This window comes from Rattus norvegicus, chromosome 8 (assembly GCF_021556685.1).
Source record: "Rattus norvegicus strain SHRSP/BbbUtx chromosome 8, alternate assembly SHRSP_T2T, whole genome shotgun sequence".
NCBI classification, from domain to species: domain Eukaryota; kingdom Metazoa; phylum Chordata; class Mammalia; order Rodentia; family Muridae; genus Rattus; species Rattus norvegicus.
This window is the reverse complement of record NC_141541.1, coordinates 24,137,457-24,149,722: the sequence shown is the minus strand read 5'-3', so window position 1 is coordinate 24,149,722 and position 12,266 is coordinate 24,137,457. Positions and strand designations below refer to the sequence as shown.

At 34.2% G+C, this 12,266-nt stretch overlaps 1 protein-coding gene and 1 pseudogene across 1 annotated transcript; one reads left to right on the top strand and one right to left on the bottom strand.

Annotated features, from left to right (window-relative positions):
- Nucleotides 1-206: 206 nt before the first annotated feature.
- Rpsa-ps15 (ribosomal protein SA, pseudogene 15) lies at nucleotides 207-1,094 on the bottom strand (annotated as a pseudogene).
- Nucleotides 1,095-9,794: 8,700 nt separating this feature from the next.
- On the top strand, nucleotides 9,795-10,733 carry Or7d10 (olfactory receptor family 7 subfamily D member 10). The gene has a single exon (NM_001000869.1). The coding sequence runs from the start codon at nucleotides 9,795-9,797 to the stop codon at nucleotides 10,731-10,733; it is 939 nt and encodes a 312-aa protein (NP_001000869.1).
- The last annotated feature ends 1,533 nt before the right edge of the window (nucleotides 10,734-12,266 follow it).

Sequence of the window (12,266 nt, the reverse complement as noted above, 5' to 3'; positions counted from 1 at the left end):
AGTCCTCTTTGATTTCTTCCTTCAGATACTTGAAGATCTTGTCATACAGATTTTTCACTTATTTCATTAGAGTCACCCCAAGATATTTTATATTATTTGTGACTATTGTGAAGGGTTTCATTTCCCTAATTTCTTTTTTTCCAGCTTTTAGAAACTTTATTTTCTTTCCACTTTTCTTCCCTTCTCTCAGGCATCTGCAAAGCAGCTCAGGACCACTCAGTGGTGGCTCCAACCCATTCAGTGGCCTGCGCTGTGGGAGCTGCTGACCAGTCCTCAGTGACTGGCTGTGCACTCCAGTCTTCTGTGGAGAACTGCTGGATGGGCACAGAGCGTACCTGCACACTCTCAGACCAGTCGGCCACCTCAGGCTGAGCAGCAGTGAACTCAGGCACTGGTGAGGTCCATTCACTCTGAGGTTCCTCCTTGGTCACAGCCTTCTCAGCAGCAGCCTGCTACTCCTTCTCAATCTCCTCTGGGTCCCTGTAGAAGTAAAGATCAGGCATAAACTCCCTTGGGTGCTCATGAGAGATAGTACCTGGCATGAGCAGTACTTCCCAGGCCAGCATCCACCACATCAGACCCACTTAGTGAGCGCCTTTGTTGTTTCATGGGATGGCAGTGTACACATAGTGCAGGGGAGAGTCTGTGTTACACAGAGCAATGGTGGTCAGGTTGACATAAGAGACTCTTATGAGGGGCTGGTGGTCAGCCCAGGAATCGGTAACCACTAGAAGCCGTGGCTCCCTGAAAGCTGTTTGGATCTGGTTAGTGAAGGTCCCAGGTGTGAAGTGGCCAGCAATCGGAGTGGCTCCTGTGGCAGTGGCAAACTTCAGCACAGCTCGCTGGTCAGTGTTCCTGGAGGAGATCACGCTGACATCAGGAGGGTTCTCAATGGCAACAATGGCATGATCTGCGAACGACAGCTTCTCCCAGGTCCTCTTCAGGTTTATGGTGTAGATACTGTCACTTTTCCTTTTGTAGAGGTACTGCTCCATCTGAAAGTCAAGGTTGGTGCCACCTAAGTGGGTTCCTGCAGCAAGGAATTTGAAGACATTCTCCTCATTCATCTACAGGACATCAAGGGCTCCAGACATTGTGTAAATTTCCCTTTTAAGCTTTGATGGGAACCAAGAACAACCCCCATATCGACCTGTCCTGGGGTAGCAAAGAAAGACATTTCCCTAATTCCTTTCTCAGCTTGTTTATCCTCTGAGTAGAAGAAAGCTACCGATAGTTTGACTTAATTTTATATCCAGCCACTTTACTGATGTTTATCAGGTTTAGGACTTCTCTGGTAGGATTTTTCGGGTCAATTAAGTATACTAATATATGCAAATAGTGATATTTTGACTTCTTCCTTTCCAATTTATAACAGCTTGTCATCCTGTTGTTTTCTAATTGCTCTAGCTTGAACTTCAAGTACTCTATTGAATAGATAGGAAGAGAATGGACAGCCTCATCTAGTCCCTGATTTTAGTAAGATTGCTTCAAGTTTCTCTTCATTTTGTTTGATGTTGGGCTACTGGTTTGCTGTATATTGTTTTTGCTATGTTTTGTTATGGGCCTTGAATTCATGATCTTTCCAAGAATTGAATTTTGTCAGTTGCTTTTTCAACATTTAATAAAATGGTCATGGGGTATTTTGAGTTTGTTTATATGGTGGATTATGTTGATGGATTTCTGTATATTGAACCACCTCTGCATCCCTGGAATAAAGCCTTCTTGATCATGATGGATGATCATTTCGGTATGTTCTTGGATTCAGATACCAAGAATTTTATTGGGTATTTTTGCATAGATATTCATAAGTGAAATGGTTCTGAAGTTCTCTTTTTTTGTTGTATCTTTGTGTGGTTTTGGATTCAGTATAACAGTAGCTTCATAGAACGAAGTGATAGTGTTCCTTTTGTTTCTATTTTGTGGAATAGTTTGAGGATTATTGGTATTAGATCTTCTCTGAAGGTTTGATAGAATTCTGCATTAAACACCTCTGGTTCTGAGCTTTTGTTCTTTTTGTTGGGAGAATTAGTAACTTCTTTATTTTTTTCTTCTGGGATTATGGACCTCTTCAGATGGTTTATCTGATCCTGATTTATCTTTGATACCTCGAATCTGTCTAGATAGATTTCATTCAGATATTCCAGTTTTGTTGAGTATGAGATTTGTAATATAATCTGATAATTTTTGAATTTCTCCAGTTTCTGTTGTTATGTCTCCCCATTTATTTCTCATTTTCTTAATTTGAATACTGTTCCTTTGCCCTCTACTTAGTTTTGCTAAGGGTTTATCTAGCCTGTCAATTTTTCTCAAAGAACCAACTCCTGATGTTGTTGATTATTTTTTAGTTCTCTTTGTGTATACTTGGTTGATTTCAGGCCTCATTTTGATTATTTGCTGCCCTCTACTCCTCTTGGGTATATTTGTTTCTTTTTGTTCTAGAGCTGTCAGAGGTGTTGTCAGACTGCTAGTGTATGCTCTCCCTAGTTTCTATTTGGAGACAGTCATATATATGAGTTTTCCTCTTAGCACTGGCTTCTTTGTGTCCCCAATCATACATTGGGTATGTTGTGCCTTCATTTTCATTAAATTTTAAAAAGTCTTTATTTTCTTTCTTTATTTCTTCCTTGTCCAGGTTATCATTGAGTATAGTGTTGTACAGCTTCCATGAGTATGTGGGACTTCTGTCATTTTTTATTTTTGTTATTGAAAATCAGCCTTAATCTATGGTGATTTAATAGGATGCATGAGATTATTTCAATCTTCTTGTATTTGTTGAGCCTGTTTTTTTTTTTGACTGATTATGTTGTAAATAGTGGAAAATACACCATGAGGTGCTGAGAAAAAGGTATATTCTTTCATTTTAGAATGAAATGTTTTATACAAAATTCTTAAATTCATTTGATTCCCTACCTGTGAGTTTCTCTGTGAGTCTGCTTAGTTTCTGTTTCCATGATCTGTCTGTTGCAGAGGGTGGGGGTGTTGAAATCTCCCATTATTCTTGTGTGAGGTGAAATGTGTGCTTTGATCTTTAATAAGGTTTCCTTTATGAATGTAGGTGTCCCTGAATTTGGAGCATAGATATTCAGGATTGAGAGTTCATCTTGTTGGATATTTTTTGATGAATATGAAGTGTTCTTCCTTATATTTTTGATAACTTTTGATTATAAGTTGATTTTAATCAATATTAGAATGGCTACTCTAGCTTCTTTTTTGGGATCATTTGCTTGGAAAATTGTTTTCTAGCATTTTACTCTGAAGTAGTGTTTATCCTTGTCCTTGAAGTATGTTTCCTGTATGCAGCAAATCGCTGGATCTTCTTTGTATATCCATTCTGTTTATTCTATGTACTTTTAGTGGGAAATTGAGTCAATTGATGTTAAAAGATACTAAGGAATAGTGATTATTGTTTCCTAGGGTTTTTTGTTGTTGTTGTTGTGTTGTTTGTTAGAGGTGGAGTTATGTTTTGTGTCTCTCTTTTATTGTTTTTGTTGCAAGAAGATTACTCTTTTTCCTTAAGTTTGATCTGCTCATTGTATTCTGGATTTCCTGGACATTTTAGGTAAGGAGTTTTTTACGTTTTACACTTTCTTTGATGGTTGTATCAATGTTTTCTATGGTATCTTCTGCTCCTGAGATTCTCTCTTCTTGTATTCCGTTGGTGTTGCTTCCATGTATGACTCCTGTTCTCTCTCCTGTCCTATCTCCAGAGCTGTCTCCCTTTGTGATTTCTTTATTGTTTTAATTTCCATTTTTTGATCCTGGAGGGTTTTGTTGAATACCTTTACTTGTTTCATTGTGTTTTTCTGTAATTCATTAAGGGATTTGTCGGTTTTTTCTTTACAGGCTTCTACTTGTGTACCTGTGTTGTCCTGCATTTCTTTAAGGGAGTTATTTATGTCCTTATTAAAGTGCTCTATCACCATCATGATATGTGTGTTTAAATCCAAATCTTCTTTTTCTTCTATGGTGGGATGTCCAGTAGTACTTCGGTGGGAGAACTGGGCTCTGATGATGCCAAGTAATCTAGGTTCCTGTGCTTGCCTCAAGAAATCTGGTTATCTCTGGCATTGACCTGTCTTGCTGTCTCTGACAGTGAAATGACCCTCCTGTACACTTGCGTGTCAGCACTCTTAGAGTCTGGCCTTCTCCCAACTGGATCTGGGTACAGAAATCTGTGTCACAGTGTCAGCTCTGGTCACAGGAAAAAAACAGAATGTTCCTGTCCCACACTGCTCCTGGGTTTCTGTGTTCTGAGGGCTCAGCACAGAAGTGGTGGTCTTATCTCTGATCTCAGGTGTCTCAGAGATCCGGGAGACTGGGTTTCAGCTTTGGGTACAGGCAGAGACCTGAAGGAAATTTTTCATGACTGCTCCTAGGTTCCTACGTCCAGAGGCTCTAGGCAGGCCCAAGAATGTGAGTAGAAGTGGAAGTCTCTCGTGATCTCTCAGGATTGTCCATGCTTCTGGGAATACAGTTCTCTCACCCATGGAAATTGGGTACAGAGAGCTGTGCGATTAGGTCAGGTCAGTCACAGGCAGAAACTAGAAGGTGTTGATATCTATGTTATCACTTCCACCAGCAATAACTAAGTGTTCTCCTTTCCCTACATCATTGCCATCATAAGCCATCACTTGTATGTATGTATGTATGTATGTATGTATGTATGTATGTATGTATTCATTTATTTTTACTCTAATCACTCTGTTTTAAGATAAAATCACATGGAAATATGTTTATGTCGTGTGGGTTTTCCACCTCTATCAGCTGCTCAGGGATGAGTTATTTTTTTCTTTCATAGGTATGATTTACTTTTAAGAATTAAATATTTTCCTTCTGATACATTCTGTAAAGCATGCTTGGTTAGTTACTATTTAAACTTGGTTTTATCAAAGAATATCTTTATTTATTGATCGTGATTAAGAACTTTTCATACTTTACATCTGCATCTCTAGACATTTTTGAAACATCTTTCAGACTTGTTTTCCTTTCAAAGTCTTCATTAAGTGTTCAATAAGAATGATGAAAATAGTCTTTGAATCCTTTAGAATATGATATCTAGAATTATTTTATTGTGAAACATTTAGTTAAAAAAAAGAAAACATATCATATAATGTACTATGTTTGTGGGAGGAAAAAACACCCAAAATTTCAGGAATAAGGTATATTATTACATTGGTTGTGCTACTGTGCAAATTATGCCATGAATTTATTTTTTCAAGTCCAAATGAAGTTTTCTTTCTCCCCTTCAAAAAACATTGCTTCAATACCATTACCTGAATCATCTTTTTTTTCTATTAATCACTATTTTTGAATATATTTTTATATTCAATATACAAGCCTCACTGGTGCAAAGGATAATTTCAATTGAGTATTTCTTCACTGATTTTTAAGTCAAGATTATCTGTACAACAAAAAGCTATGGAATTTGTCTATTTTTAATAAATTCAAGTTTATCTTTCTTCTCAGGCTTATATTTTTGCCATAATTTTATGCTTAAGTAATGTCATTTATTATATATTCAAGTGCTCTATTTATTTCAATTTTTAAGATTGATTTTTAAAATTTCATTACATATTATATGTTTCATTATAATTCAATATAGGTACTGGGAACTCAACTCTGAATTCAGGTTCTCTGAGATACCAGTATATATTCTTAATTATATTGTTGTACCTGATAATTGTTAGCTAAAAGTGAAAGTAATTTTTAGGGCAGTAGAATATCGCAGACTGTAATTAAGTCACCTGGATCTGGACCTAAAATGCTTCAGAATAAAAAAGCAAGTGGTCTACTGCTTCCAGAAAGTCTCTCATTATTATTACCTGAGAAATGTGCCTCATTCACCTATAGTAATGTTTCCTTTATACCGGGATCCTTTTTGTATTTGGTGTATATAAACGTGTAATCATTATATGGTAATGAATCATTTCCATGGCAACTATTAAACTATATTTTATGTTTCTTGGTGTTATTTCTGTCTTAAAGTTCTACCCTCGATACTGGATACAGATGCTCTTTTTGATTTCAGGTGCCATTAACTTGGATAAAATATTGCATTATCTTTAAAAATAGACAGTGAGGCAATGGGACATACCTTGTCAGAGGCTACTGTATATGAGAAGCTGGTTTGGGAATATGTTGATAAAAGATACAGAAAGCCATTTAACTAGAACTAGAATGTTCACAGAATTATTTTAATATGGTAATAAAAATTATTGGTAACTATTGCTTTCTGAATTAAGAAAAATAGCGTAATGTGAGGAATTACATCAAGGAGATTATTGTGGTAGCTTAAAAGTTTTAGACTGTATTTTGGGGTAACTCAAGACTCGAATAAAATGTAAACTTAAAAAAATAAATAAAAAATAAAATTTAATTCGCTATGAAATTTAGATCTAAAATAATTTATATGATTTTTAAATGTATCAGGCGATTAGCCAGAGGAGATAGTTGGTAAAATTGGAGCTTAATATACACGATATACTTTCTCTAGGGAATAATTTCCTACACAAGAAGCAATTAATGGTCTCTGTCCTTTGAGGTAATTAAACTATCTACTCTCACATCTTGTTGTATAAACATACTTGACTGAACAGTTCTATTATGTTACCATATTTATACACTAGGGTACTGGGGCTGTTTAGAGAAGGAAAGAAAATAGAACTCTTATTTTAATTAGGAGCTTTGATAATTCAAACTTCGGAGGATATAATGGCCTTTACTTGTAATTTTCTTTCCTCAACCTTTGTGGAAAACATACATTAAGTTTCCTATGTATCATTAAAAAAAACAACCTTTAGTGAAAACCAGTACAAAAGTTTATGCTTCTCAATTAGGGCAGATAGAGTAAGTGGAGGAGATGATATGGATACTACATTTCAATTTTACCACACTGAGGATATCAGAATCCTACATAGCTTAACACTATAACACTATGAAGGTATTGTCTTTGTATGGTACAAGAAATATAGTTTTCATAGCATTTTCTCTGTGTCAGAAAACTATAGTATCTACAAGCATTGCATACCCAACTCTCACTATTTCATTTTCCTATTTATTTAAATGTATTTTCCAATAAGAATTATTTCCTGGAAAAATCTCTACTTTTTCCATCTTTTAAATAAGGTAAGCTTCTTTATAATTATGCTATAAATTCACATACTTGTTTACTATTCAATAAGTATTTCTTATGAATTTTACAGAGAATATATTTTCAGGTACTTTGAGTATATTATTTCATACTGGTATAACTGTACTTACTGACTATTATAGTAATCTTCATTAAAGTTGTAGTGGTTAGAACACTTTTACATCTACATGTCTATCATTCTTAAGAATATTAAACCATCAGCTTAATTTTCATTTCTCATATTTCAAGCCCATTTTAATGTCTAGGAATATATCAATTGAAGGTGGGAGTTACTTTGACACGTTAATAGAGTTAACACAAATACTTTAGAGATTTCATGTAATATTCCCTTACTGTATATGATTAGAAGGCAGTCATGATATATTAGGATGAAAAATTGTCCTTTGCTTCCTTATTTAATTTATTCAGTCAACTTTACATAGTGAAATATGAATTATGGTTTGTTCTTAGTAATTATGAGATCTAATATATTTATCTTAAAAATCTTATAGCCCCAGAGTTGCTATCAGTTGCTGTTCTTTAAATCTTGAGTTCATATATTTAATTTAACTAAATAGACTACTTATTTCTGTATTTTTGTACTCATACAAATATATTTGTATTCAGTGTGGTAATCTGGAACACATTCTTTGTGTTACAAACTTGAGGCTAACATTTATTATACTTATAGTGTATGTTTATTTGTCTTATATGTGTTTAGAATGATTGGTAGTTTCAATGACTGTGTGAACAATTAGAGACTATTGTGTTTTATATATAAAATATGTATTCTGTTTAGCATACATAACTAACCATTTGAATTCCCCCAGAAATCACAAATTATTAGACAAAATTGATAAACATTGTCACAATATTGTCTGCTATAGATGCTGTACAAACACACTTGAAAAGTTAGTTGTGCTATTGCAGAATCAAAATACATATGGATTTACCAATGTAAGAGGGACATAAAATAAAGCTTAGAGGAAACTCTCCTGATTTACAGATGCTTGCCATTCTTTTTAAATCACTATGATTTAAATCTTAGTTTTAAATCACACTAGCCTCTCCATTCTCCCCCTAAACAAGAGAGCTGGCATATAGACAAACTATATATTGTATTTTTCTGCCAAAGTATTTATTATTTCTTATTGATTAACAGTGGCACAGTTTCCTCAAAAGTATTTCTATTTCAGTGACCTCTTACTTATATACATATGTTTTCTCTATAGCCTTTCTTCCATTTTGGCAACTCAGTAAGCATAAAAATGATGTTTAATTTCATAGAGAATTGTCTAGATTCTCTTTAGATTATGCAAATATTTGCCTTTTAACTTCAAAAACTTACTCAGACACTCTTTTAAATTTTCAGGAAACTTTCAATCAAAAACATAAACATCACACAGTAATATATACACATTGTATTTTATGTTTCATTGTGTGCATTTGTTTAATTATCATATTTATTTAATCTACATATTTTTATCTTCTTGGAAGCATTCCTCCAAAATTTGTACTGTAAGTAAAAAGGTACTATAGGCAAACTCATTACCTGGAAATGCTATATTTTCATCAAAATGATAACTGAAGATTAGATTACAATCTTCATAATTCCACTTACAAGGGCCACCTCAATTCAAGGACAATAATCTTGAATGATAAGCTTCCAGAGGAGGCTTTTAGAAAATTATTTCATATCCTTTTATTTTGATTAAATTATTTTATATCTTTAATTTTAGTTTTTATACATATTTAATAATCCTGCTTTGCAATAAAGATAATTTCAGTAAAGAATATATAATTTCATCAATGCCACAAAACTATTTTTGCTAGTATTTTCATTTGTCAAGTCACAGAAAAAAATACTCAAGAGTTTCAGTATTAAATTCTTGGTCTATACTGTACACAGGAAAAGATATATCAAACCAGACATTTCTCATCAACATTCACCAAATTATGATATCCTTCTTTACTGATAATCCTCTTGCACAGTAATTTTTAGATATTGATAGAAATGTTATCAATAACTTCATGCTAATTTTATTGGTGTATATAAATTGAATGAAACATGATTTCACTGTGACATTTGTGGGTACCTTGTACTTTCATCTTGCCTATATCAAATATTCTTTTTTGTTTTCCTCCCATTCCTTTCACTCTTTCACATTTTGCTTTCATGTCACAACTCACTAAAGTATGTTAATTACCACATGTGTAAAAGGGAAAAAACAAAGGCTCAGAGAGATAACTACCATATAATCATGATATGTCAGGGAAAAGGACACATATTTCAATTTAAAAACTATACAGCCCTCCTGATATCGAAATAAAAAGGTATAGAGAACATAGAAGAAAATATATGATCAGCATCCATTACTTGGGGCAAACAATAAACGAACACAAAACATCCTGTCTTTAGATATATAAAGAATAAAACTATTGAGTTGATAATAAAAGGGGCATTTCTATTTATTTAACAAATGATTGAATAATTATGTATTACATGAGATCTGATTGATCCTTGCCTATGAAAGTCATATTATACTGTATAAATCCACATGGAGAATAATGTTTCCATCCCAGGGACAAGGCTGATTAATACCTGATCATATAATCAGGATTCTTTTATTTCCTTGTTTTTTTTTTCAGAAAACAAGCAACCTGCATGGAAGCAGAGAACCATACAGCCATAGTACAATTCCTCCTTATTGGCCTTTCAGAAGATCCTAAAATTCAATCTATTCTCTTCGGACTATTCCTGTCCATGTTCCTGGTTACCATGCTTGGAAACTTTCTCATTGTCTTACTCACCAGCTGTGACTCCCACCTTCACACCCCCATGTACTTTTTCCTCTGTAACCTGTCATTTGTTGACATTTGTTTAACTTCCACTACCATCCCTAAAATGCTGGTGAACATTTACATGCACACCATGGAAATATCCTACACAGAGTGCCTTACTCAAGTATACTTTTTTAATAATTTTCTTGGAATGGATAATTTTCTTCTGACCATTATGGCCTATGATCGTTTTGTGGCCATCTGTCACCCACTTAACTACACAGTCATCATGAACCCTCGAATCTGTGGCCTTCTGGTTCTTTTATCTTGGATCATTATGTTCTGGGTCTCCCTGATTCATATGTTATTGATGAAACAACTGAACTTCTCTACTAGCACTGAAATACCACATTTCTTTTGTGAACTCACTGAGCTTCTCAGGGTGGCCCGCTCTGATACCCACAAAAATAACATTTTTTTGTATTTGGTTACTGCAGTTCTAGGTATGTTTCCTGTTATTGGGATAGCTTTCTCTTATTTTCACATTGTCTCTGCCTTACTGAAAATGTCTTCCATTAGGAATAAGTATAAAGCCTTTTCCACTTGTGGGTCTCACCTTTGTGTGGTATCCTTGTTCTATGGGACAGGATTTGTAGTTCATCTCAGTTCTGTTGCAACCCATTCATCCAAGAGAAATGCAATCACTTCAATAATGTACACTGTTGTCACCCCTATGTTGAATCCCTTCATCTACAGCTTGAGAAACAAGGATGTAAAGGGGGCCTTGGTAAGACTCCTTAGAAGAGTTAAATTTCGTCTTTGATGCATCGCTGATACCAAAGGAAAGGTAATTCTTATGAATACCAATATGCAGAGCCTTTTCTTCCCTGGATCTTTGAAGTTCCTATTATTCTCCTTGTTTTGTTTGTGCACATATTTTAATTGATTTCTTCCTAAAACCTGAGCAATTATCTTTTCTCTTTTTTGCCTTAGTGTTTCTGAAGCAATATAAAAGTTTGGCATACATTGTATAGACATTTCTGATGGTTTGAAGCTTATCTACAGAACCTATATAGGAACTAATCTGGCTTTTCTCAAAGTATATTGCTTGAGGGGAAGTATGATGCTTCAGCACATAAATAACTTGTAGCTCTAGGCAGGTAACATAAACTCAATAACTGGTATTTATGTAAAGGTGGAACCTGAGAATCAACTTTACAAAGTAGTTTTCTGACCTCCACTGTACCCTGTGGCATGCATAGGGTCACACATAAGTACACATACAAGAAAAATATTTTTAAAATTTAAAATGAATTGCTTGAATATTGATATTTTCATCATATTTTTCTTATATTTGTGTGTTCTAATGAAACTATGTAAGGGAAGTTGCTGAAGCAATGTAACTATCACTGTATCAGGAATGTGCTTTCTTCTTTAAACATTTTAGTCTACTCACCTGGCAACATTCTTTAATCTGTCTTTCGTCTCTTATGTGAATTTTGAAAGCCAAGTACTAACTTGGAATGGGCAGCTGGAACTTGACATTAAGTGCATGTTCATAAGGCACTATGAACTATCCCAATTTATGTAACAGCAACTGAATTTTGACCATGAATGAGAAATTTGAAAAGATTTTGCCCACCCTAATTTTAGTTATGCAATAACTAGAGACACTCTGAAAAGTTACTTCAGTCTTTTAAAACCTTGATTTTTTTTCCTTTTTATTAACTCATTTTCTATTTTACATTTCCTTTATCCTTATTATCCTCATTCTTCTTGTTTCTTTGGTTATTTTTCATATCTTCAATTTTTATTTTTATTTTTGTTCCCTTTTATTGGATATTGTATGTGTTTACAGTACAAATGTTATTCCCTTTCCTGGTTCCCCCCTCTTCCATTCCACCCTTGCTTCTACAAGGATACCCCCATCCAACCAACCCATTCCCACCTCACCAGTCTGGTATTCCCCTACAATGGGAAATCGAGCCTTCACAGGGCCAAGCACTTCTCCTCCTGTTTATGCCAGACAATGCCATCCTCTGCTACATATGTGGCTATATTTATGTATGTAGCATATTCTGGTATGTTTGTTTACCTAATTATAACAATTTTCTAATAATGCATGTGACAAATATCTGTTATCATATCTTGAATGTGATCAAGTACATGGAAAAAGGATAAGAATAAGAGTATAAGGATATATATATATATATATATATATATATATATATAATCTCTACTTGAGTAATTACCACTTGTATTTACCTGTCACTTTTTACTTTCTGGTTTTCTGAATAATATTTATTTATTCATTTTTACATCCAAATTGCTGACCCCTGCTTCAGGTCCACCCCTC

What these genes read in the sequence shown, in the direction of transcription:
- Or7d10 (NM_001000869.1), top strand. Translation starts at nt 9,795, where the DNA reads ATGGAAGCAGAGAACCATACAGCCATAGTACAATTCCTCCTTATTGGC.